The sequence below is a fragment of the Cervus elaphus genome, chromosome 20 (assembly GCF_910594005.1).
Source record: "Cervus elaphus chromosome 20, mCerEla1.1, whole genome shotgun sequence".
In the NCBI taxonomy this organism is placed as follows: Eukaryota; Metazoa; Chordata; class Mammalia; order Artiodactyla; family Cervidae; genus Cervus; species Cervus elaphus.
Window position 1 is genome coordinate 76,309,268 of NC_057834.1, and position 26,801 is coordinate 76,336,068.

Sequence of the window (26,801 nt, forward strand, 5' to 3'; positions counted from 1 at the left end):
AATGAATGCAGGTTTGAGAAATTGATTGCCAGGTAGATAGAGAGGTAGGGAGATAGATCAGTTCAGTTGCTCAGTCGTGTCCGACTCTTTGCGACCCCATGGACTGCAGCACGCCAGGCTTCCCTGTCCATCACCAACTCCCAGAGCTTGCTCAAACTCATGTCGGCTGAGTTGGTGATGCCATCGAACCATCTCATCCTCTGTCATCCCCTTCTCCTCCTGCCTTCAATCTTTCCCAGCATCAGGGTCTTTTCCAATGAGTCAGTTCTTTGCATCAGGTGGCCAAAGTACTGGAGTTTCAACTTCAACATCAGTCCTCCCAATGAATATTCAGGACTGATTTCCTTTAGGATTGACTGGTTTGGTCTCCTTGCAGTCCAAGAGACTCTTAAGAGTCTTCAGTACCACAGTTCAAAAGCATTAATTCTTCGGTGCTCAGTTTTCTTTATAGTCCAACTCTCACATCCATACATGACAACTGGAAAAACCATAGCTTTGACTCTATGGACCTTTGTTGGCAAAGTAATGTCTCTCCTTTTTAATATGCTGTCTAGGTTTGTCATAGCTTTACTTCCAAGGAGCAAGTGTCTTTTAATTTCATGGTTGCAGTCACCATCTGCAGTGATTTTGGAGCCCAGAAAAATAAAGTCAGCCAATGTTTCCACTGTTTCCCCATCTATTTGCCATGAAGTGATGGGACTGGATGCCATGATCTTAGTTTTCTGAATGTTGAGTTTTAAGCCAACTTTTTCACTCTCCTCTTTCACGTTCATCAAGAGGCTCTTTAGTTCTTCTTTGCCTTATGCCATAAGGGTGGTATCATCTATGTATCTGAGGTTGTTGATATTTCTCCCAGCAATCTTGATTCCAGCTTGAGCTTCATCCAGCCTGGCATTTTGCATGGTGTAGCCTGCATATAAGTTAAATAAGCAGGGTGACTGTATATAGCCTTGACGTACTCCTTTCCTGTTTGGAATCAGTACGTTGTTCCATGTCCAGTTCTACTGTTGTTTCTTGACCTATATACAGATTTCTCAAGAGGCAGGTCAGATGGTATGATATTCCCATCTCTTTAAATAGTATATAGATGATAGATAATCTTCCAAATTTATATTGAAAGAAGGGGCCTCTGAGTGAGACAACAGGGTGGGCAAAGGCATGGAGGTTTGGGAAGGCCTGGCCCAGTGGCCCGCCGTGCGCTCCCTGCCCTTCCCTGTGGGGGGCCTACAGGAATGCATGTGGGAAGTCCAGCACTGCCCTGAGGGTTTGGGTGCTGGCCAGAAGCAAATCACTGGGGTCAGGTCACAGTGCTGCTTTGTTAAGCCTCACAGTGTACTAGAGGGCAAGAATATGAACATTTCCAGTGAGTCACATGTAAATGACTGTGTCTCTTTCTCAAGGTACTGAGGTGGGAGGTTGGAGGGGGCGGCTCCTGTCATTCTGGGTGACAGAGTGAAAAGTCAACATGGTTACATTTCTGCTGCTAATATCATTCCAGTCATGTGGAGTCGGATTTCATTTTCTCAACCTTCTCTCTATAGCTACAAGAGACAAGACTTCTTCCTTTAATCACACAATCTGACTGTGGAAGAACAGACAAGCGTGACTGTGGTACATGGTCTCAGAGAAGGCTCTGCCTGCCCTGTTCTCAGCAGTGCCCCGTGTGGTGGTGGGTACACGCTTGGGGCCAACAGGGAACCCTTCTTGCCTTCCTCTGCATCTTAATATGGTTACCTGACTGATTCCTGATATCAGGTAACTGATACCTTCCTGGTTACCTGATTGCTTCCAGGGAGATGTGGGTGCTGTCCAGGACATGGCTGGTTTTCTCAGCCATCTCTTGGCTGTCTGTCCTCTTCATATGAGCAGAGAGAAAAGAAGGAGGAAAGAAAGGGGCCGTGTGCTCCTAATGGATCAGGCCAGTCCGATTGGCAGATATTCACGGAGAATCTCAAAGCCTGGTGCTGACGCTTCAGGCAGCCATGGGTGCTGTCCACACCAGATTTACAGTCTAGTCAGGAACACAGACATTAAACGAGCAATAACTATAGCCAAGGGGATGGCTACCTCAAAGCAGAGTGCCAGTCGCCATGAGAACATACAACAGGGGAGCCTGAATGTGGATCTGGTCAGACAGCTGCTGTGCTGGGGAAGCGACCATTAAACCCAAGAAACGGAAGAACTCAGATTAGTTAGACAAATGGAACATGGAAGAGAAACACATGTGTAAAGACGAGAAAGAATACATTTTAAAAGATTTTCTACCATCTATCTTTGGGAGGAAAACTCATGACCACTAACATGCCGTAAACACTCACTGGGGTTGAACATGATGCTAAGCCTTGTACTTAATCTCCTGGAATCCTCTTGAGACCAAGGGAGGTCTGTTTTCATGAGGGTGGGACGCTGTTTGTCTTGTCCTTATTGATCCCACTGTATCCTCAATACCTAAGGTAGTCCCTGTGTGGGAGCAGGCACTAAATATTTGTGGGATAGAGTCTACACTTTACAGATGAGGAAACTGAGGCTCAGAGAGGTAAGATTACCCAGATCTCACTGGTAGAGATAAGATTCCAACCCGGGGTGTAGCCGGCTGACAGCCCAGCTTTAAGACAAGGGGCTTGCCTTCTCCTCTTCTAAACAGCCGAGTTCACACCTAGGCCTGGAGCAGTCTTGAGCCAGGTACCAGGGCACAAAATAGGTGCATAACACACAGCTCCAGGGCTGCCAGTCATGGGTCAGATCAGCCAGCCGAGTCTGCCCTTGGCGCTGGCACCCTGCTGGGGCTGTACCCTTAAAGAAGGGAGGAGCTGACACCTCTCAGTGGACCCAAGCCTGGAAGCATGTCTCTGCAGCTTGAGCCTGTTAGCTGATGGAACACTTAGGCCCAGAGCCCCATGAAACAGAAACCAAAGGACTGAAAACTTGGAGGCAGCAGTTGGTCTCAGGTTAGACTCTGGGCTGGACATCAGTGGTGATGGATCAGCCTTGGATTTCGTGCTTTGCTGTTAAAAGCCCAAGAGGGTCAAGTACCTCCCAGGTCACCTTTTTACCCATGCCACCCAAGGTCTTTTCTCCTTACAGGGAACTGTAACCTGAGATGACATAGGACCTCCTGGGAATGCACCTATCTGCCCTGCCCTCCATGGCTCCTTCTCACCGCACATCTGGTTCTCTTGATGGGAGGCTTGGCAGAACAACCCTTTAAAACCATCCCATCCTCCCTCACCTGCTGTTATGCAGTAGGTTCTTAAGTGAATAAAAGTCTTGTTCACATGCCATAAAAATGAGTCATTTATAAAGCTAAAAATTAAATGTATGACATGCTCAAGCTCTTAAGAAAATTACTCAATAATAACCCTGATCAACACTTCCCACTTACTGAGCATCTTACGTAGATCAGAATACAGGAGTTGGAAGGCGCCCCAGGGAACACCTAAGCTCACCCTCTCATTAGGCTCTGTTAGATGGGGACCCTAGCACACAGGCACCCACAGATCACACTGGAAATGGCAGTTGCAAGGGCCGATGCCAAATCCTAAAAGTCACAAGGATCCCACTTTCTCTCCCACTATGAGCTGGCCCCTGGCATCCTCAACATGTCCAAACTCCCGAGCCACAGCTCTCTCCAAGGAAGGGATTCCCTGTAACCACTCTAGCCAGGGGCTCAGCTGGGGCCCCTGCTGATTATCTGAGGCAGCATCTGAGCCATTTGGCTCATTTTCAATCTTGCAAAAAAAAAAAAAAAAAAAAAAAAAACTCAGTGGGCACTCTTTTCTAGCTGGGGGAATTAGACTCATCATCAGAAAGAAAAAGGGAGGCGGGCCAATTTCTTTCATCTTCTAGAAGACTATAAAAGCAGCTAATGTGATGCTGCAAAGTCACTTGTTTCCTGAGCCGAGCTCGGTGGCTGGGATGGAAGGTCATGTGAGAGATACAGTTCGACTGTGTGAAGGGCCTTGGAGGCGGTTGATTGGGCAGCTCACAGTGGGTCTGATGTGCCCTTGTCTTGAAGGGCAGGCGTTCTGAAGAAAGCAAGGGGAAATGCCAAGTGAACCAAGGCTTCAAGGAGTGGGTTCTTAGAGTCTGAGGTGAGGCTTTCTCCATGTTTAGGGGGTATGTTCAGCCAATATGCAGAGCCAGGGAGCGACACGTCACCAGCTTGGTGTGAGGAACACACCTCCTTATCCAGAGCACAGCAGGAATTCAATAAGGACAGCATCAACCACCCCTCCTCTGCACTCTCCAAAAGTCCACATCAGCAGAATGAATTTAGAATCAGTTTAGCCTGAACTTTGATTGGTAGTCATTTTGCAAGTCTAAAATGTCTGCCAGCATCTCTGTATAATAAACCAAGATTCTCAGGGAGTTAAACTATAACAGCAATTCTGTATTAAACCCAAACTGATTGGGAGCCCCATGAGCACCTTGAAGCAAGATCCACAATATTGACAACTCTTTTTTTAACAGGATAAGGTCTTCATCCATCATCTCCCACAGGGTCTGAAACTCAGAATGGCACTCTGTTCCTCTGACGAGAGCACATGTGCTCATAGTTTAGATTAGGACATTGAAAGAAAAACTCTGCAGTTTCAAAAATAACCACGAAGTTTAAAATTACATTAGTCGTTTGGATGGAATTGTTGTATTTATCCTAAAGGGTGTTTGAAGTGATGTGTGTGTGTATATGGATATATCTGTGTGCATATCAATCCTTTCCCAGCATGTCTGCACAGTCTGAAGGACAGAATACTGGATCAGATGCTGAAATCCTAGGCTGCTCTCACACCGCCATCACTTGCTTGTCACATGATCTTGGCAGTATGCAGTATACAAAAAGCAGTGCTTTGGTGGTAGAGTCTCCAGTTCAAACCCTGGGTCTGCCACATACTCGCTATATACCATCCTGGATTGATTTCTCTTTTCTGTCAGTGGAGACCGTGCCTATCTTAACACATTTTAAACACATTTATAAAGTCTATGGCCATTGAACTCAAAAGTTCTCAATCATGATTAATTATTGATGGCTCCTTTCAGAGCCTAGCTGTCTGATAAGTGAAGTGGGGATAGGAGCCTCAAGTGCTTTGGGCCCTGCTTTGAGCACTGTGCTCTGCACTGAAAGTGTTATTATCGGGATACAGGACACAGTCAAAATGAATGCAGCTTGTTAGAGAAGGCACAGGACTTGCAGTTAGGGAGGAAGTTTGGGTGCTAGTCTTGGCTCTTCCACTAGGCTTTGGTTTTAGACCAGCGGATCTTCCCAAGTGGCACTAGTGGCAAAGAACCCGCCTGCCAATGCAGGAGGTGGGTTTGATCCCTGGGATGGGAAGATCCCCTGGAGGAGGAAATGGCAACCCACTCCAGTATTCTTGCCCGGAGAATCCCAAGGACAGAGGAGCCTGGCGGCTATAGTCCATAGGAATTGCAGAGTTGGACAGGACTGAGGCGACTTAAGCACAGCACACTCCAACCTTTTTGGCACCAGGGACTGGATTCATGGAAGACAATTTTCCCATGAATCAGAAGGTTGCAAGCAATGGGGAGTGATTGTAAATACAGATGAAGCGTCACTCACTTGCCCACCACTCACATCCTGCTGGGTGGCCTGGTTCCTAATGTGCCACAGATGGGTACTGGTTCATGGCCTGGGAGTTGGAGACCCCTGTTATGGACTCCTGTGCTCCTGAGAAGAGCACTAAACAGGGGGACACGCAGAGTTCGGGGCCAGCTCTCTCAGGCACTGGGCTTGTGGTCTCAGACAGGTCACCTAGGCTTTCCTCGTCTAAAAAGTCTCCATGGTTTCTTCTGCTGGAAACCTCTGTGATCCTAGGAAAGGATGGGGGAAATAGTAGGGACAGGAAGTGACTCATTGGTTCAGGAGAAGACAAACTAAGATAGTTATGGAACAGGAGGAAGCAACAGGCTTAAAGCTACCAAGAGGAGACCAGTGAGCTCTGAAGAGCAGAGCATGATCTGTGAGTCTTCAAATACTCAGGTGGGTGGGAGGGTGAAGTGCTCATCCTGGGTGCTGTTTACCTAAATCTCTGTAGAAAGAGCTTTGGCAGACCTGTAAATTAAATTGGATTCCTCTTCTGAACAGTCACAAGATGTTGGGAAAGTTCTCATTTTTAAGTTTGCTGTCTTATCTGTAAATTGGGAATCACACACCAAATAAGGTTGCTGGATGGACTGAGACAGCACACATGAAGAACCTACCAGAGTGCTTGGCTGGTTGCAGGAGGCACGTGCTCAGTCGTGTCCAACTCTTTGTGACCCGTGGACTGTAGCCTGCCAGGCTCCTGTCCATGGAATACTCCAGGCAATGCTACTAGAGCAGGTTGCCCTTTCCTTCTGCAAGGGGATCTTCCCGACCCAGGGATCGAATCTGTGTCTCCTGCATTGGCAGGCACCACTGATGGCACCTGGGAGTATGCAGAAGGCAAATGATGTTATTGGTGATGTTTCCCTCAAGGTGGCAGACTCCAAGCTGAAGGAGCAGGGATGAAATGATTAGATTTCTTATCTTTCCTCAGTTTGAAGCCATTAATGAGGTCTATAATACATTGTTCTGCCCAGGAATCACTGGGCCAGGGAGGCCTCAGAATGCAGACTGAATCAATGCTTTTTCACTTGGCTCCTTCTTCTGGGTTTCCTTTTTTACAGAGCAGTTGCCCGAGACTGGTTCAGTCTATTATGAAAAAGGTGACAGAACGGCTCTTTTCTCAAACCCAAAATGACCTGTGAAGTTTTTTTAGGACATGCCGTAAAAGCACATTAAGACATAAGCACATAAGACAAGGATGTGAATCCTAACCCAGTTTAAGGGAAGATTAGAGGGAAACTCCCTTCAGACAGGTGGCATTTGGTCCCGGCAATGTTCCAACATTTGCTTTGGTATTAACTTACAAAGAACACCAAATATTTTTGGAATAATTGATAATAGGTCAGGACCAATTAACTTGGGTTTTCATATGCAATTCATTAGGTTCCTAGCCTAAGGACTGCAAATTAGTCCTACTTCCATCCAGCACAGTGAATAAGTCTATCATTTGGAATCTGAAATTGTGACAGGAAACCACTTTGTAGGAAGGGAAAATCCTGATAACTGAAAGACATTTATTTACTTTTTCAAATGCATCCTATTTTATTCAGCATGTTGTATTCAATGGTCCAAATCTATTACTCCTCTTCTGGTAAACCTACAACCTGAGGAACCTGGGAAACCATCCTGTCCCTAGTGTAATCCCATTTGCTTCCAGTTCCTAGGGTTGCAAGCACGTTGAGCCAGCTGACAGTCATACTCCTCTGGACACTGATTTCAAAGACATTTATTTTGATGACTACAAAGTAAAACATCTCCCTTGATATGATGGGTATTTAATACTCTCAAAGTTGGGATTTAGTAAAGGGTGATTTATGTAAGCATGGAATATGTGGTTAGGACAATGCTAAATGGTCCAGTCAGAGACACAGACACTGAAGTGTGTAGCGCCTGAAATCTGGAAAGGGAAGGAGTTGGGTCAAAAGAGAAGGATGCTCTGGGGGAAGAAAAGAGAAGAGAGACCCGGCAGCTGATGTGCCTGCTCGTGAGGCCTGGGAGAAGAGACTCTCTGTTGGGGTGTTTGATAGAAATGCTGTTAAGACTTATTTACACTATCTCCCCAACCCCCAGCTCTCTCTCTGCTCAGTCATCGTTAAGCTCTACCTCACATTTTTGTGAGAGTATTGCTTTTGGAGAAGGAAATAATTAGCCTATTTAGGGTCCATGATTTTTACTAGTAGAAAACCAGCTCCCCCATCTTTACGAAATACCTAATAAATGAACATTCAAAGCATGTTTCAAGGTTGCTAAATTGTTTCCTGCCCAGGCACCCAACATGTCCTGTCTGATGCTGGTGCTGGGCATTGCATAGGGCTTTCTAAGTGCATCTCATTTGAAATGGAGTCTCTGTGATTAAGTGAGGGCCACTGAATTCTAAAGATCTTCCCTCGGGAGGCAGGCAAGGAGAAACTGAATTAAAGGGGAAGAAATAGGAACTAGGCAAGCCTCTATTTGATTTATTCTCTTCTCAGCGGCAGAGGGAGGCAGAGAGTAAAAAAAAATGATGTGCATGAAACCCTACACAAACCAACAACAGGCCTGTGTAAAAAGGCACACAGAATGTAAGGTATTTGCTATATAAGAAGTAATCTGAAAAGCTCAGTGGCACGCAGGCTGTTCTATAGAGGTACTTACTGGTATTTAGGAGGCAGGACTTAGAACTCTCATCTGGAGCATAATGAGACAACACAGGGTGAAGAGAGACTTATATTTTCCAAAAAGAGACTACACATGTTGAAAGATGACTTTTTTCTGATCCTTCTTTGGCGTATAGATATTCTTCTGTAAATATGGGGCTGAGTTCAAGCTCTGGCTTTGTGCCTGTGGATAAACTGCTTTTCTCTGGATCTCAGAGATGAGAGGGACACAGAAAACAAGCTAGGAACCTGGATTTCAGAGGATCCAAACAAGGGGCAGACACCCAAGCATGAGCTGCAGCTCCAGAGCATCAGGCTGTGGCCTCAGCAGCATGGCCACAGCCTCTGCTGCGCAGCCAGGCTCCCTTCCCAGCATGTTTGAAAAGTGATTTGCAAAGTGGAAAGGAGTGAAGAACGTGGACCCACCATTGTTGCCACGATTTTGGGGGCCGGTGACTGCCTTCTGGGCTGTTAGGATAGGACCCAGCTAAACCACCTTGCAGTGATGCCTTAGGTCAGGCATTGGTTTCATCCCCTCAACATATTCCCATTCCCAAGGCATTTAGAGGTGAGAGAAAGCCTTGCTTAAAGTACATTTCCAGGGGAAAATAGCGCCATCTAGTTTCCTTCATAACCTGCTTCAGTCTATACCAAGTTCTGCCCTCCAGCAGAGAACAGTTCTTGGTATCTGCTTCCTAATGTGCTCCTGAAAGTCTGAGTATGTGACTGACAGAGGGGAAAAGTCTTCTGTTCAAAAGTTCAAACTATTATGAACCTGGTTTACCAGATAATTCCATCTCTTCTCCCTACCTAAACTTCAACATCTCCTTAGTTTTTTACTTTTTATTTCATCTGGCCCACTAGTCAATGTTAGCGCTAAACTAACAGCAAATGGAGAAACAGGAGCCAAGAAGAAGAAAGGGAGAGAGATGGGTTGGTTTGTGAACCAGTCCCAAGGGACGGACACTGCTGGACAGATGAATCAGGAGAGTGACAGACTGCATACCCTCCCACAGTGTATTCTAGGATCAGTCCAACAGTTTTCAGAGCCTGGTGGCCATTGTAGCATAGTTTAAAAACTCATTACTGTTATGATAGTCATACCACCATTCCTTGGTGGCTCAGTGGTAAAGAATCTGCCTGCCAATGCAGAAGCCACAGGAGATGTGGGTTCGATCCCTGGGTCAGAAAGATCCTCTGCAGGAGGAAATGGCAACCCACTCTAGTATTCTTGCCTCGGAAATCCCATGGACAGAGGTACTTGGCGGGCTACAGTCCATGGGGTCGCAGAGAGTCAGACACAACTTAGCAACTGGAAGACAAGTACAGAACATAAATCTGAAATCTATCATTTGGTGAACAATATAACAACACAACTGCACAGGGAACCCTGGCAAGAGGAGGGACTCACTTCTGGAACCTGGGCACTGATAAATGTATACAGGTAAAATTAGTCCAGTCAACTTCTTCCAACACTGAATCTGCTTTTATTTGCTATTTATTATAAAAATTGAATCTGTATGTTACATAAAAGTTACTTTAAAAACAATAAAGTTCACTCAAAGTACTAAATCTCAGGCAGAGGGATTTAACACTAAAATCCAGATTTACATGGTAAACCTGAGGGCCAAAAGCATTCAGCTCACAACAAAATCTTACATTTTCTAATAATTCATTACCAGAAGCAAAAACCAATTATGTACATATTTTAAAATATATGACAAAAACAAAATAACAAATGCTAGCATTCCCTGTGAAGCTAACTACACAAAGTATTTCTTCTCAGAATTGGCCCTTTATTTTGTTGAGAGTGAAACATTCGAAGAGCTTGAAAAATATTTAAGCATGAATATTTAGGTTTATACATAATACATATATGTACAAACAAACCCATGCTAACTCTATGCCCCTCTGAATTTTTTAAATTGCACCATCTCTGTTAAGAGATAACATGTAACATGCAGGAGGCATTCCTAATTGTTTTTCTCAGCCCGTAGTGTATTATACAAGTCAAATGCAAAATTTAAATATGAATTCAGTTCAATCGGAAGCCATCTCAACTCAGTACTTTGGCTCTTATATTCTATGCTAATACTTTAGGTTTTGATGGAACTGTTTGTATTTTTAAAAAGGTGAAGAAAATGTAGTTCATTACCAAAAGGTACTTAGTAGATAGGTCTCAGTGGATGTAGAAGTGATGGACCAGAAGGCAGGAAGAAACCAGTTAAACAGGTTTCTTTTCACTGCTTCAGCTTTCAGATACAGCTGAAGAAATTATTACATCCAGGGCATTTTGCAACAGTTATTAGTTTAGGCCATTTCATGTATATAATGTCTTCATAATTCAAACCAGGGTGCAAAATAACTCCTCCCCAGACCAGACTTCCTCTTGTTTCTAGAAAGAAATAAACACAGATTCTGATGCAATATACAGTTCCTGAAAACAAAGTGGATTTACAGTTATATTCTCATTGTCTCAGTTGTATTGGTATGGATGAAGGATCACTGAATCAGCTCTGAACACTGCAAGGATGGGTTGAGTAGAACAATTCAATTAGGCATAATTATAGGCTTTGACTTCCCCCCAAATAAATACATGCTCCAGTATTATTTCAAGTTCTCTAGCACAAATATATTCTGTTACTATATCAATTTAAGGAGGTGGGTGAGCAGAAAGGGAAAACAAAATAGCTTATGTGGATGGGACAACGTTACAAGAAAGTTTAGATGGAAAGAGTATTTGATTGAAAATACAAGAAAATAAAACTAAACCCACAGAATAATTGTTTGATTATTTTAATGGTTTTGAACCCATCAATATTATGCAATATTTTAATTCAACATACAAAATTTAAATCCTGAGACACCCGAAGAACAGAAACAAATATTTCCACTATCAAACAATAATTTTATACAGATAACTCACTGCAGCTCCCCACAGCATACACACTGGAGCTATGCCACAACGATGAGATCTTGGCATCTCTGTCTACCCTGTTTAACACAAACATTTGCTAAGTGACAGTGAAACATGGTGATGTCAGGAGAAAATGAAGACGAAGGATGAAGAATGGAGACACCTTATCTGTGTGCCACACAGATGGACCTTGATGTAGTGAACACTCACTACACTTTACCTGGAATGCTCAAAACCACCTAGGTTGCTGACCCAGTCTGAGCCTTTGGTTTTAATAAGTATTCTTGGGCTTTCCTGGTGGCTCTGCTGGTAAAGAATCTGCCTGCAATTGGGAGACCTGGGTTTGGTCCCTGGGTTGGGAAGATCCCTTAGAGAATGGAATGGCTACCCGCTTCAGTTTTCTGGCCTGGAGAATTCCATGTACTGTATAGTCCATGGGGTTGCAAAGAGTCAGACATGACTGAGCGACTTTCACTTTCATTTTTTTCACTTTAATATTATAGCTAAGAGAATAGAGCACTCCATGATTACAAGTAAGGAATAAAAAATAATTAAGATTTTAGCATTAACCTACAACCACTTGCAAATTTGGAAAAATATTACACATATCCAAAATGAATAAATTACATTTTGTACACACAGGGATGCGCCTGCAGGCTCATCATTGTGTATCTGTCTGTGTGTATGTAAATAAAATGCATCCAGGCTAGCATAAGCTGTCAACTTTGTTCTGAATAACATCCATATTTATTTTTTGGAAAATGCACTACACATTCTTGGAAAGCAAGTTGTCAACTAGTCTCAAAATTATAATTAAATAAACTTCATTTGCTTCTTTGAAAATCCTCTTCCAAAATGAAGATCTGCTCCAGTATTGCATTAAAGTTGGCAAACACCACAGTTTTGAATGTTGAGTAGTGGTCTCAGAGTTCATGGCATCTGTGCTACATCATTCCCAAAGCTACCTAAACACTGGTGTGTAGGATTGAAATAAAAATGTTAACTTAAAAATTATGCATCAAGAAAGGAGTTTGCACTAGTAACCAAATCCTTGTGTTTGGAAAGCAGCTTACAAAACTCATTATGATAGTAATTTGCTTCCAGAAATGTAGACAGGTGATAAGGAAGATTTAGCTAGTGCCTTCTGCAGGTGGACAGACCCTGGTGACCAGCCAGGAGGGGCTGTAAACTGTCAGGGGAATGGTGTGTACGTGCTCAGCTGCTCAGTCATATCCGACTTTTTGCGACCCCATGGACTGTAGCCTGCTAGGCTCCTCTGTCCATGGGATTCTCCAGGCAAGAATACTGGAGTGGGTTGCCATCTCCTCCTCCAGGGCATCTCCCCAGCCCAGGGATCGAACCCACGGCTCCTGCATTGACAGGCGATTCTTTACCACTGTGCCACCTCGAAAGCCCCAGGGGAATGGTAGTAAATCTGAAATTTGTTTTGAAAATTTTTCCTTATCAAAAGGGATCAGATTTTTCATACACATTATGAGTAATTATATGACCCCAAATGAACATATTTCCATGTGTCATATTCATGTTCCAAACACAAGATAATCCTATCCAACACTGGAACTGGTACACATAACAATTCTACTGTGCAACACAGATGGAAAACATTAAAATGACAATGATCTCACATTAAAAACATTGAAAATAACAAACTAGATAGAGTCAGAATCTGTTTTCTGAAGTCCTAGAAGAAAGTTTCATCAGTTATGCCTGGGTCCCTGAGAGCTTGAGTGTTCTGACTAAAGGCAAGTTTTGGTAAGAACTGCATTTTTACATTGTTCCTCTTCATTCAGAATAAACAGCAGTGTTTTAGGCAGCTTTTGGTGTTTTATGTTTTTTTTATAGCTATGACTCAAATTTTATTTGACGTGAACAATTCTTTTCTCTGAACGTCAGCTCAAAGGTGTGTGGCAGGTGAGGGAAGCTACATTTGGCCATAATTTGAAAACTCATTTTCATCCTTCTGGAAGGGACAGGGCAAGGGAAAAAACATACCAGACATCACAATTCCATGTTTACAGTGCTCTTTACCCATAGTGTTTTCCAGTTTTGTCGAGGTGCAGTTCATAGATTATTTCATAGTTTGAAATGGCATCACAATGCCTAGACACAGAGAAAAACACATGGAAAATGTACATTTCCCCAAAATGAGTCAGTCGGCTTTATTCATTTCACAATATGCATGATAATAAAAAGCCAAACACAAAACTCTTTATTAAAAAAAAAGAGCAAAATGTATTCCCGAAAAGTCAGACAAAGGCATGAGATGAATTTCAGTTAATTAGATCTATTTCTTTGTCAGTTTTGAGAACCCACAATAAACAATGAATAGAGGCTGAGTGTTTCACATTATAACCCTATCTAGACATCATGCAGATGGAGAAGAAAGTATTTTGTTTAACTCTTACTTAATTTCTACAGAGTGTCTGAAAATCAGTTTTAAAGATCCAAATCTGTACCTCTCCCCTCCATCACAGTTTTTGAAGTAATTAAGAATGGTTACCCGTACAACAGCACAGCAACTAGGGAAGAGAGAGGTAGATGATGTGGCCATCCTCTTGGAAGGAAACCCCCAAATATTTCAGGGCACGAAACACAAGGCTTTTGTTATCCAGAAATAATTAGCTGCAGACTACAAAAACATTTTGGAGCCAAGTGCGCACAAACGTGAGACTCGTAAGCAGCCGAAACCAAGTATATTAATAGTAAGTTCTTAAAGAAAAGGATGTGTTCTCTGTACCTTACAAAAACTATTCTCACAGATTTTGAATCCAAGATTACACAATAGAAAATATTTATATGTTTTACATTTGATATAAAAATTAGTAGCAAATAAAAAAGGCTCCAATGATATACAAGAAGAAGTTGCAGAGGATACATGAAAATTTCAGGATGGCCCGAGGATGACTTGTCCTAAATACCCTGCTCCTGTTCTGTGCAAAGGCCACAGGCAGGCACTTTCTCAGGGTTCATCACTGTTGTTAAGAGAAAACCAGATGAAGGAAGACTCAAACAAGCTGGGGCAGGAAGTAAAAACTAAGCCAAGGAGGAACTCTGCCAAGCACAATGCATCCTGCCTAAAAGTATTTAAGAACATAAATCAAAGACAGTGCGGAGTGTACCTCAAGGGAATTTATGTTGATGAGTTTATGGCCTAGGTGATAAATATCAAAACAGGAAGTCAGTTAAAACAAGTATGCAAGTAAGTAATATCTCATCTTCAAAAGATAAAAACTGCAGCGTAGAGATTCAATAATTTCATGGCCCCATTCTACCCTCCAAGTGTACACTTCTTATATCTCTATAAGTTAAAGATCAATTATTCACAAAACTTTGTTTCAGTGTTAATACTTTTTACCTGTTTTAGACACTGAGTTGCCTTATTATAATAAGACATTTGGTTATAGTTAGTCGTAATTATCCATTGTTCATCTTTATAACTTAGGAAATTTTAGTTCTCATTTAAAGCCCTGGAATGTACTTTTAAAAATTATTCTCTCTTTAGGTCAACATTTATCTAGGCATGTTTGCAAACGTTCTGTTACAGGGGGAGGAAGAGTATTGAGCAAATTCTCCTCGACAATCAGGCAGCTCCGTTTTAGGGACTGACACCCTTCCAGTTCAGGAGGAAGTGTTTCCAGGTAATTACCGATGAGCTCCAGATGAGTAAGGTTCGACAGCTCACCCACGTGAGGTGACAAGCTCATCAGGCTATTTTTCCCCAAGAGTAAACACTGCAGCTTTTTGCACTGAAACAGCCCGTCTGGAAGCATCTCAATCTGGAAAGGGAAAAAAAAGAAGCCAGTAAAACTGGTTTTTGAGGGCCTACTATACTACAAGTATTTATTTATACCCCTACCTTTCCCCCAAAACGTTTCCAGACATTTTACAGAGGTACATATGACAATGATGATACATTTGAAATAGATGGGAAGCTTACAGGAAAAATAAGGATGTTCTGGAGTCAGGATTGAGGCCAAGAACTTCGAAACCCCTGCTGTATATGGCTGGGCAATCGATTAGATCTAACAATGCAATTCTCAACTCTCAAAGGAAACCTATCAGTTACATACTCATTTACAAACCAGTAACTCAGGAGAAGCAAATCATTCTCAACAGTCCTCAAAAACAGTTTACTGTGTGAGGTAATGAGCTATACCCTCAAAAACAGACACAAGGCTATTTCTTAGGGTTTCACAATATTGACTGAAAACTTCCTTCTGGTTTAAAAAAAAAAAGCTGACAGAAGCACAGACAAGAAGATGCGATCGTATAAACATGTACGTTTCATTCTCTTCTACATGCACACTCATGAGTATTGACTCTCTTCCTGCTCCTGAGAGTTAAATCTATTGCTGATTCATGTCAATGTATGACAAAACCCACTGAAAAAATAAATAAATAAATTATAAAAAAAAAAAAAAGAAACAGAGAAATCATTTGGAATATGATAAATAGCCTGCGATTAGGTCAACACCTAGAAATGCTCAACTGAACTGCTCCTCTATCTGGTGGGAAGGCTGAATGTGAGTTTCTAAGGGAGCCACAGTGTGTATATGAAATGGGCTTATTGGGGAAAGACACCCAGAGAAAGGGATAGCATACTCAATGTGCTCAGCTCTCATTCTGCCACTGAACTGCAAGTTTGTTCCAGGCCAAGCTGGAATGCACATACTCCACCCTCTAATGCTTCACAAATTTATACAGGCCTGGACCAGGCATCTCTGCAACTATGAACCAATGCAGGCTCCCTAGTTCAAGAAGCTGCCTTGTTAGAGAGATGAACGGGGTGCTCCAGAGTTCAACTTGCTCCTCTGATGACCTAGTAGAACCCCACTGAACCAGTTCCCTGCAGGAACTTCCAGAGCCTTCCAGAAATATCTCTTTAAAAGATAAACATTCCCTATACAGTGTAAAAGGTGGTCAGACTGCATTTTAAAAAAGGCTTATTATGCTGGAATCTGCCCCCTCCTCCATCACTTATACATACATTCAGTACTGGATATCCTTGAAAATAAATCTAATCATCACTGCTTCTAAGACTATCATGCAATATAACTCATCATTCTACATCAAAATACTAGGTGGTATAAGCAAAGGAAAACATCTACCCTTTTATTTCATCCCTTAAGAATGCAGATACAAAACCACAGATATGTCAATTTCAGTATAGATATGGCAGAGATATGAGAGAGAAAAACATAACCTCCTTCTGATCAGACCTTATCTGTAGCTCAAAAATAAGGTCAGTGACGTACAAGTAGAGGGAATGATCAGTCCTGCGCAATGAATGTGCTCAGGGTTGAGAGTGCCTGCTGGCACAAAAGGAATGACTGAGGCAAACAGGCTGACAGGAGGGCAGACTTGTCTCACTTGTATTCAGTGGATGCCTTTGGAGAGCCTTGTTCTGTGCCAGGTTCCCCACCAGGTGTGGGGATAAAATGCTGAGTAAGACAGATGGGTCTTTAAGACCCATGCAGGGTCTCTCCACCTTGGCACTGCGGACATTTGGGGTGGGATAATTCTTTGTGTGTGGGTGCCCTGTGCATTCAGCAGCATCCCTGACCTCTACCTGCTAGATGCCAGTGCCACTGCCCTCTCTAGCTGTGACAACTAAACATGTCTCCAGACAAATGTCTTCTGCAGGGTAAAACTGCCCTCCTTTGAGAAGCACTGGTCTACTGGGGAAGAGAAGTATTAAACAATTATGGAGATCATTAGTCTACAGTGGCTGCTATAAAGAAGAGTGCCTTAACCAGGGCTGCATCAAAGAACCCCAATCTCTCTTCTTCAGTCAAGTCTCCAGACTCCAACAGGTATCTTAATTGTACTGACTTTTTATTGGGTGAAGACCGTAAGCCATTTTCCTCTCTGGGTATCAGCACTACCATGTCTCACTCATCATCTTTCAAATCTCTGGATTTGTGATTTTAGCTTCTTCTCAGCCCCCAGTACAGGTGAGGGGTTTCAGCAGGCAAGGAGAGTGAGCTCTGGGGTTGGCCCCTCAGTAGGCACTGTTGAGAAAGTGGGTGAAAGGCTGTGGACAATGCACACTTCCTGAGCGCTAATTGTCCATCTCAGCCAAATGTACTGAAGCCCTCAGAACAGCCAAGGAAGGATGGTTCTCTTCCTATATTCACGGCTGACGCTGACAATTAGATATTTCACTGTTTCCCAGAGGCTGGGACCTCACTTCAGAATTCTTCTCAGTGTCAGCTTTCCTATTTTTCTGGCCATTGACACATGCTATTTTAGAACAGGCCAACCTAAATCCATAAAGTCCAATCATTTCAAGAAACAAAGCTGAATATTTCCATATCTAAGTGATAATGTCAAAACCAACATGGAACATTGCCACAGAAATGATCTTTAGAGGGGATTTCTACACTATTCACCTTTGGGCTAAAAGTCTGTGAGTTAATAAAATGCATTTAAATGCAGAAATAGAGAAATTGGAAGACCGAGGTATAAATTGGAGTCATTTTTAAGATTTGAGCAAAGCCATTAAATCCTCCTCCTTTCCTGTGCTTCTTGGTCACATCCAACACCATCATAATCCAACTACACTTTGGCACTGGAGAGAGCTGGAGGTTGCCTCTTCCTACCCTGTCACCCACACACACCACTGCTTCCCATGCAGCATCATTTGGACTGATGCATCTGAGCTGCAGGAGAAGGAGCACTGGAGGAGGAGCTGAACAGAGGTTCCAGCCCAGATCCATCACTGGGAAACTTCGGACCCCAGGCAAATTGCTCTGAGCTTCAGTTTCAGTATCAATAAAGTGAAGGCAGTGGATTAGAACAGAGGCTGGCAAAGATTGTCTCAAAAGAAGCAAGAGGGACCTCCCTGGGGGTCCAGTGGTTTAGACTTCACCTTTCAATGCAGGGGGTGCAGGGGAGCAAAGACCCCATATGTCTTTGGGAACTAAGATCTCAAAAACCCAAAACAAAAAGTAGAAGCAATATTGTAACAAATTCAATAAAGACTAAATGGTCCACATAAAAAAAAAAATCTTAAAAAAAAGGCGGTGGGGGGGAGCAGGATAGTAAATATCTTGAAGGTTCCGCAGGCCAAATGGCAAAACTGAAAATACTATGTAGGTAATTATAATAACAAAAGAAAATTTTTTCACATATTTCTAAGTGATGTAGTAAAAAATAATAACAAGTATAATTTTTTTGGTAATATAGACCCACTGGGGAGAACAATGGAATTTATTTATGGATGCTAAAATTTAGATTTCCTATAATTTTCAAATATGAGGAAGTATTATTATTTGATTTTCTTTCCCCAATCACTTAAAAATTTAAAAACCATTCTTAGGTCAGGCTGTGAGTGGATTTGGCTCCAAGGCTGTAATTTGCTGACCTCAGGACCAATGATCCATGGTATTCCTTTCATACATGAGTCTCTTTTTAATCTATATTCCTACTTCTAAATCATAACTGATTAAAACTTCCCACGGGGTTCTGTTTTTCGACTGTCCTCTTCCAACCCTTGAGTATGCCACAACCAGCGCCTCCTCGGAGGCACCAATTCAGGTTACCTAGCACTGTCAGGCTCAAGCCTCACCTTAGCTACCACCCAATGACTCAAACTTGAACGAGACTGGCAGAATTCAAGGCAGTCTCCATTCTGACCCTCCGTCTAAAGGCTGTCATCTCTTACTACACCTGGGCATCCCAGTGACCATCTTCTGGGCATGACCTCTATCCTTCCACATTTCCCCAATCAGTGTCCTCAGAACACTCCTCTCAAGAGTTACCATAAAAAAGAAGGCCTTGCTCAAATACATGTGCCAAATGTTGCACACCCTATCCTCCTCTTGGAGAAGCACAATGCATGTTCATATGATAAAGGTTCTGAGGAATCCAGCAGCAAAAACATGCTAAAAACTGTTTCATGTTTTTTTGTGAGAAGACCTATCACTATCCCGTGGAGTAAAGTCTGGAGTGTCCGCTCAGTGAATGTCTTTTATCTGGGGACTGCCCAACATCTTCAATGTCTAGAGAATTCTCTACCTTATCTTCATGGGGCTCTTGGTGGGAAGCAGCGCCCACTTCCCCCTAGAGGACTGCCACCACCAGGTTCTTCTGGTCCCTGGTGTCCTGCAGCTCGAGTGTGAGCATTCATGAGCATGAGCATGTATATGTGCTCAGTCGTGTCTGACTGTGCGACCCCATGGACTGTAGCCTGCCAGTCTCCTTTGTCCATGGGATTCTCCAGGCAAGAATACTGGAGTGGGTTACCATTTCCTTCTCTAAGGGATCTTCCTGACTCAGGAATAAAATCAGCGTCTCCGGCATCTTCTGCATTGGCAGGCGGATACTTCACCGCTGAGCCACATGGGAAGCCCCTGAGCATTCACAAGCTCTATCAGTTGCTTAGATGTGGGGCTCAAGGCATAAAGCAGAAACCACGAAGAACCGATTTTGTGGGAGAGCAAGGGCCACAGAAACAGCAGGATCGTCTTCAGGGCAGCACGGGTGCTCAGGGCTGGTATGGCCAGTGTCGGGGTATCCTCTTAATTTTACCTTTGTACTATGATTTTGGCTGCTTTTCTCTTGCTATCTAATTTTGTCCTTGTTTCCCAAGCCCGATTTTGTAGCCTTTTCAGTAATGAGATACATGACATCTTTTCAATAAATGTCTTTTCGGCTCAACCCCAGAGGTAGCATTTGTTGCCTACATCTTATGAACCTGACACAATGCCCAAGTCTTTAAAAAAGTGTTCTTTCTGCAATCCTTACCAACCTCCACTCCAGACAGAGGAATCAACTCACGTTTCTGAGTATAAGCATATCTAAATATTTATGCAGTAGGTTTGATGCTTTATTTTCTAAGTTTTATAAATATTTGGGTCTACCTTACAGAGTCATGAGAACCTTTAGGTTTCAAGAAGAAACCGTCAAGTTAGTTAAATTCCTACATAAAACATGAATCCTCGGTTCCCTTTACCAATGTTCCCACTAAGCGGCTGACAACTGACATCGGGACAGTTTTATTAAGAAAATCACTTCTCCCTTCTCAGATATTCATTCAGTCTCTGGACAGCTTTCTTGGGAAAGATGAGAACTCTCCTCTTGCTTGTCAGCTCTAACACTAACAGCAACTCCCAACAGGCTTTCTTCCTAAGTAGGGCTTCCGAACATTTGGAGACCAATAGTGTGGACGATTCTCTTTCCCTTCCCTTCCCAGTGCTTCCTATCGCTAGGCTACACTGTCCCACCAGAAGGGAACCTTTCACGTCTCTGGCTGCTGTCTTCCAATTTCACCACATCCTTAGCAGGTAAACAGGACTTCCCTGGTGGCTTACACGGTAAAGCGTCTGCGTACAATGCGGGAGACCCGGGTTCAATCCCTGGGTCGGGAAGATCTCCTGGAGAAGAAAATGGCAATCCACTCCAGTATTCTTACCTGGAAAATCCCATGGACAGAGGAGCCTGGTGGGCTACAGTCTATGGGGTCGCAAAGAGTCGGACACAACTGAGCAACTTCACTTTCACAGGATCAAAATAGTGATTTTTTGAGCTTCCCTGGTGGCTCAGATGGTAAAGCATCTGCCTCCAATGCGGGAGACCCAGGTTCGATCCCTGGGTTGGGAAGATCTCCTGGAGAAGGAAATGGCAACCCACTCCAGTATTCTTGCCTGGAGAATCCCGCGGATGGAGAAGCCTGGTAGGCTACAGTCCATGGGGTCACAAAGAGTCGGACACGACTGAGCGACTTCACTTTAGCAGGTAAGTCTCTTCACAGTTCTGAGAAGAGTGTTTCTCACCCAGTCCAAGATTTGCAGTCATTACAACAGTTCTGAGGATGCTTACAACTGCTGGTTATGACTTCTGAGACAATACGGCCAAAGACAGCATCGTTCTTGGGCCATAAATTATCTTAAGCATAAGAATTTTCATATGCTTGATTATCAAGTACCCTTTTCCTTATTCAAGACAAAATATGTCTCAAACTAACTCCTAGTCTCCCTTTCAGCCACAAAAGAGGTCAATAAACTTAGTGTCAACAGTACCGACAGTCTCACCGTTTCATTACATTAAACTAGAGATGATCATTAACTTGCTTATAGATTAAGATAATTATGGTCAGATGACAATTTAATCAGCTGTGACTTTCAAAACTCCATGGAGTGATTTAATTGGACAACAACTTGGTGAAACCAATACCTTTCAAAATAATTATTTATATTTTTTAGTACAGGTTTAACAATGGGAAAACTGTGACCAAAATGCTAATATTAATCAACTGCATCATTAAGCAACTGCTGCTGCTGCTGCTGCTGCTAAGTCGCTTCAGTCGTGTCTGACTCTGTGTGACCCCACAGACGGCAGCCCACCAGGCTCCCCCGTCCCTGGGATTCTCCAGGCAAGAACACTGGAGTGGGTTGCCATTTCCTTCTCCAATGTGTGAAAGTGAAAAGTGAAAGTGAAGTCGCCCAGTTGTGTCCGACTCTTAGCGACCCCATGGACTGCAGCCTACCAGGCTCCTCCATCCATGGGATTTTCCAGGCAAGAGTACTGGAGTGGGGTGCCATTGCCTTCTCCGAATTAAGCAACACTAATGCTAAATCTCTAGACCTGTAGTTTTCAAAGTATGGTCATTAGACCAGCAGCACCAGCTTCACCTGAGATTTTTAGTGCTATAAACTCCTGGATCCTACACCAGACCTACTTACTGAATGAAAAACCCTGGGAGTGCAGCCAAGAAATTTGTGTCTCAATAAGCCCTCCAGGTAATTCTAAGGTACACTGCTAACTTTTAAAGGAGTTTTAAAACCTCATAATCTTATAATGGGTTCTATCCTTCTACATATAGTAAAGCCACAGAGTTTTAAGTCAGCATAAATTCTATTCTTTCCCCAACTCTGGTATTTTTCCAACAATCTATGGTTTCTTAAAACACTGGTGATCAATATGTTTATTGGCCAACTCCATGCTCACAGATATATTTAGCATGAAATATAAACTATAAAAAGTCTAGGAGTACATCTATGGCTAATTCATGTTGATGTATGGCAGAAATCAAATTAATATTGTAAAGCAATTATCTTTCAATTAAAAATAAATAAATAAAAAAGTCTAGGAGATAATACATTTTTGGGTGGGGTAGAAGAAAGTAGTTCCCACTTTAACTAGAGGGGAGTCAATTTCATCTTTTGGCAGACCTGATTTCTGACAGGTTTTTTCTTCTTTCCATATGGATATTACCATCAGTCTCTTGCCCTTTCAGCCAACATGATTTTTGTCTTTTTCTCCTTCTTCACATTTTAACCTAGGAAACTACTCATTTATTCTGTTTTTTCTTGCTTCAGCTAAGTTCAGTTCTCCTTAATTTGGCTTTACTGTTGCAAATTATGGTTCATTTTTAAAGCATGGATGCTGGAAAAAGCTTCTAAGAAGCCCTAGTGCTGCATTATAGAACCAGGCCTTTCATTTTGAATCGTCTTTCTAGACGTGCATGGAGATTTCAAGTGTTTCTTACCGCATCACAGAAAGAACTTATGAATAATTCACAATCCCAGAATTTTCTACAAGAAGTTCTCCTATGTCAGACTTGGAAAGCTGAAAAATTTTATGAAACTTTCTAAATATTGTACTTAAGCCTTTTCTGAAATGAAACTAAGCTCTGCCATAACTATTGTTATATTTATGTTAAAAAACAGGGAAAGAGGATAAAGAGAATATTTGAGTACCTACTACGTGCCAGAAACTGTGCCAAATGCTTATATATTTTTTTTTTTGGTAAAATCTCCATGACAACTTGTAAATCACATTAAAAACTGACTCTCAGGGTTTTGATAATTCGTCCACAGTCACATGTCTAGTAAGTGGTAGTCAGGCCAAGCTCAAGATGCTTAGCATGACTTAAAGTCCGTTATCTTGAGTGACATCACACGTTGCAACAGCAGATGCTCAAATGACTGGCCAGAAAAGGGGAAGAATGGATTTACTTACGTTGTTATTGGTCACAGCAAAGTACTGCAAATTACTCAGATACTGGATTTCTTCTGGAATGAAGGTCAGGTGGTTATAGCTTAGATCCAAATAATGTAGTTTGGTGCATAGGAAAAGCTGCAGGGGCAGGTTCTCAATGTTATTATGGTCCAAAGAGAGCTGCTCTAGATTAGACAACGCCCCGATCTGGGCTGGAATATAAGCAATGTTATTGTGCCACAACTTTAAGCAGGAAAGATTCTGGAGGTGCTGAAAGCTAATGATCTCTTCCACAGTTTTAAGGTTATTTTCTCTGAGGTTTAACTCATGCAAATTGTTCAGACTGAAAATGGAGTGTGGAATACGTTCCAGGTCACAGCTGATCAGCTCCAGGCTTTTCAAGTTGACCATTTTTTTCAGGTTGTTCAATACAACCAGCTTGCTCCCCTCGTTATCGAGGGACAACTTCTGCAGCGAAGGCAGGAGGTCCGTGATGACTTGCGGGATCCGGGAGAGGCTGCTCTTCAAGTAGAGGGTCCTCAGGCTTTTCAGGTCCTGAAAGCCCTCTAGTTGCATGGTGCTCACCTGCTCAGGCAGCACACAGCCCGACAGGTAGAGCTCCTTGAGATTCTTCAGGTGAAACACCCAGCGTGGGATTTTCCCCATTTCAGTGAATTTCAGGCGAAGAATTTTTAAATTCTCCTCTAGAAAGGCCAGGGCGGGGTGGTCGACCACCAGGGACGAGTGGTACACGTGGAGCTCCTTGAGGCTGACCAGCTGCGAGATCGCCGAGGGGAGCTTGACCTCAGGGATCAGCTCCAGGCTTAGCACTTCGATTTCTGTCAGCTCGAAGACATTGTCGGGAAGACCGTTTAGCATGAAAAGGTGCAGTTCTACCTTGTCCTGGGCATTTTTCACAAGCTTGCTTTTTAGTTTCTCGACCGTCCATTCATTGTTGAGGTTGATCTGTTTCAGCTTGTTCTCACTGACCTCTGACAGGAATATGGAGAAGCGTTTGGAGTAAAGCGGGTCGTACTGATCAGCCAGATGGAGGATAAAGGCGAAGTCGTTCTTGACATCTGGGATGTCGCTGTAGTTGCTTTTTTCTCGCAGGGCCTCAAAGGAATATTGCTTCAGAGAGCTCCGCAGCATCCACCACAAGCTGTAAGACGAGGTGAGACCATAAAGTATAACCAAGATGACGTAAAACGAAGCCAGGACCTTGAATATTTCTGCCAAGGAGTACACACACTGGTAGCGCTTGTATCCAGTAAAAGCCTGCACGTCCACTGAACAGTCAATTTCCAGAGTGATGTAGGTTAAAAAATACGGAACGTAAGTTATGATGAGGACAAACAAAATGACTTTGACTATGATCTGCTTCAGGTACACTCTGTAGATGATGTCCTTCTGCTCCACATGCAGGCGGAACCTTTTCACTTTTTCAAAGATGGCTTTGGCCTGTTCGCCCTCCTTCTTGTCCAGGACGCTAGAGGTCGGGCTTTCTATGCCAGCTGACTCTAAGCCAGGCTGTGGGTAGGGCAGTGACTGCTTGTTGGCATCCACGTCGCCGGCTGAGCACCCCGAGGAGGAGAGCAGAACCTTGGACTTGGAGAGGGTCAGGGGCCTCACTGACTGCTCGGCCACCGTCTCTGACAGGGCGCGGGTGGTCCAGGGAGAATCGAAGCACTTGTGCAGGATGGCCACAAAGTGCTCGAGCCTGGAACTGGTGCTGGGGTAGTGAAGCCAGAAGTTGCTGCAGGCTGCAAAGATGAGGGTGTGCAAGAGCACCAAGTAGGGGAAGAACTTGGCGAACCAGTGGAGCTGCTTCTCGTAACAGACGGCGTCAATGTAGGAGTACTGCTGTCGGTGGAGGTCATTCTGGATTCTGAGGGGCAGCGGAAGTGGCATCCCGGCATCAGACGATGCGTTCTCGCTGGCTTTCAGGATGTCCCAAGGCACGGCGCAGTGATTGTCAAATTCCACCTTACAGGGGAGACAGCACAGAACCCTGCTCTGTGTCAGCTGGAGGGCTCCGGCCAGCACGGCCACCAGCAGCATGATCAGGGTGATGTAATACCAAAAGACGTCCCACCACGGCTTCAGGATGTGATAACAGGACTGGGCGTCTGCTAGACATTTTAGCTCTGTTAGTGTAATCATGGCTTTCCCTTGTAGGAGGACAGAAACTGGAAGAGGAAAATAAAAGAAAAACCGCTGAAGCAAGTACCCCAAGTAAGCTTAAACTCTAATGTTTGTACATATCCAAGTAGGATTTAGCTCAGGGGCAAAACCAGGCAGGCAGGGGTGATGATGAAAAAGTATAAAAGTCTCCTGGCTTCATTCAAAACCTTAGGCTATGCCAACTGAGAACTATAAAGTCCCTTAGATGAGAGACTATTTGGTGACTGCTAGACTGGATGTCTGCAAAGGTATCTGGGGTAGGACATGAAGCAACTATCTAGCTTCCTCCTGTATCTCCACTTCATGCTAATCTATTAAAAACCAGAAGCTGAATTTTCTTCAATCAACATTAGGAAATTCTGTTCCTATGCTACTGATTTCTAACAACCATATGTTGTACCTTCTAAATGGTCTGAATAAGCTCTATTTCACATCTCATTTCCAAGCCTGGAGCATCAGTTACAGCCTAGGAGCTGTGTTTCAACCACTACAGGAACTTCCTTTGAGCGAGCACTACTTTATAAAATTATCCCTTAGGATTAGCAGGATCTATCAATCCTATCTATGTTCAGAAAAATTATGATTTAATATATTATCTCCTTTTCCCTCAAGCTCTAACTCTGTAACTTAAATTCATATCCAACTTAGAATACTTAAAAGCTGACACATAACGGTAATGGCTTAAAAAAATGGATGGGGAAGAAAGCCCTAGTTACAACACCCTACTATGGGGACTCTCTTGTATTTAGTGTTTTGACAGCAAGTACTAATAGTACAAATGATTAAGGGCATATATGCTATTATTATTTTTGCTTTCAGAAACAACAAGGTGGATTTTTCATTTTCATATTGAAAAGTATTCAGACATTGCTCCTTACAGAAATGACTTACATGGTATTCAGCCTTACATAAACCAATTGTTTAAAAATTGTTAACTGGTAAAATCCAGACCAGCTATATGATGGCACAGAATAAAGACAGATAAAAGGAAATATGTGGATCTAATAACAATTCTGGTTAAAAAGAATCACATTAGTATGGTCATCCTTGCTAGTGGTCCAGCTACAACCTTCATCCAAGGACTTCTCTTGCACTTTTTTGAGTCTAAAGTCTTACCGTCTAACCCTGGGCCTGAGTTTCTCTCTCTAGATACCCTAATTCCGGTAGCATCACCAAGAAAAACTTTTTTGCTCTCATCAGTCCTCCTCTGAGGGACTGGATACGTATCCTGCCGTGAACCCTAAAATCCCATTACAGAGGCTCTGGTACCTATGACAAGTGTCTCTTCTTTTGCTGGTCAGCTTTAACATTTAACGGGCCATCTGACTCTGAGCCCTATACCTTCATGCTCTCCCCCTTGCTAGGGCATCCCAGGATCTCTGATTTTAACTACTGGCCTGCAGCACAAGTTTCCACCTGCATCCTTTCTAGGCAACATCATACTATATGGATTCAACTTCCTCTTAGGACCCATGGCTTGATTAAATAACTCTCCAGG

General features: G+C 43.1%; 2 protein-coding genes and 1 non-coding gene across 6 annotated transcripts in view; 2 read left to right on the forward strand and 1 right to left on the reverse strand.

Annotated features, from left to right (window-relative positions):
• The window catches only part of LOC122676766 (translation initiation factor IF-2-like), a 30,796-nt gene extending 27,526 nt beyond the window's left edge, over positions 1-3,270 (forward strand). Inside the window, exons 4-5 of the mRNA XM_043876350.1 lie at positions 1,542-1,669; positions 3,085-3,270. Coding sequence (XP_043732285.1) covers positions 1,542-1,669; positions 3,085-3,094 — 138 coding nt within the window. The 3' untranslated portion in view covers positions 3,095-3,270. The remainder of the gene's footprint in view (positions 1-1,541; positions 1,670-3,084) is intronic.
• Positions 3,271-13,306: 10,036 nt separating this feature from the next.
• The window catches only part of LRRC8B (leucine rich repeat containing 8 VRAC subunit B), a 65,088-nt gene continuing 51,593 nt past the window's right edge, over positions 13,307-26,801 (reverse strand). For all 4 annotated transcript variants that reach the window (XM_043878875.1, XM_043878872.1, XM_043878873.1 and 1 more), the window contains exons 4-5: positions 23,141-25,308; positions 13,307-14,952 (exon numbers count right to left, since the gene is read on the reverse strand). In XM_043878875.1, the coding sequence (XP_043734810.1) occupies positions 14,680-14,952; positions 23,141-25,282 (2,415 nt within the window). In that variant the 5' untranslated portion in view covers positions 25,283-25,308 and the 3' untranslated portion in view covers positions 13,307-14,679. The remainder of the gene's footprint in view (positions 14,953-23,140; positions 25,309-26,801) is intronic.
• TRNAW-CCA lies at positions 20,708-20,779 on the forward strand. The gene has a single exon. It is a non-coding gene; the product is annotated as a tRNA-Trp (tRNA).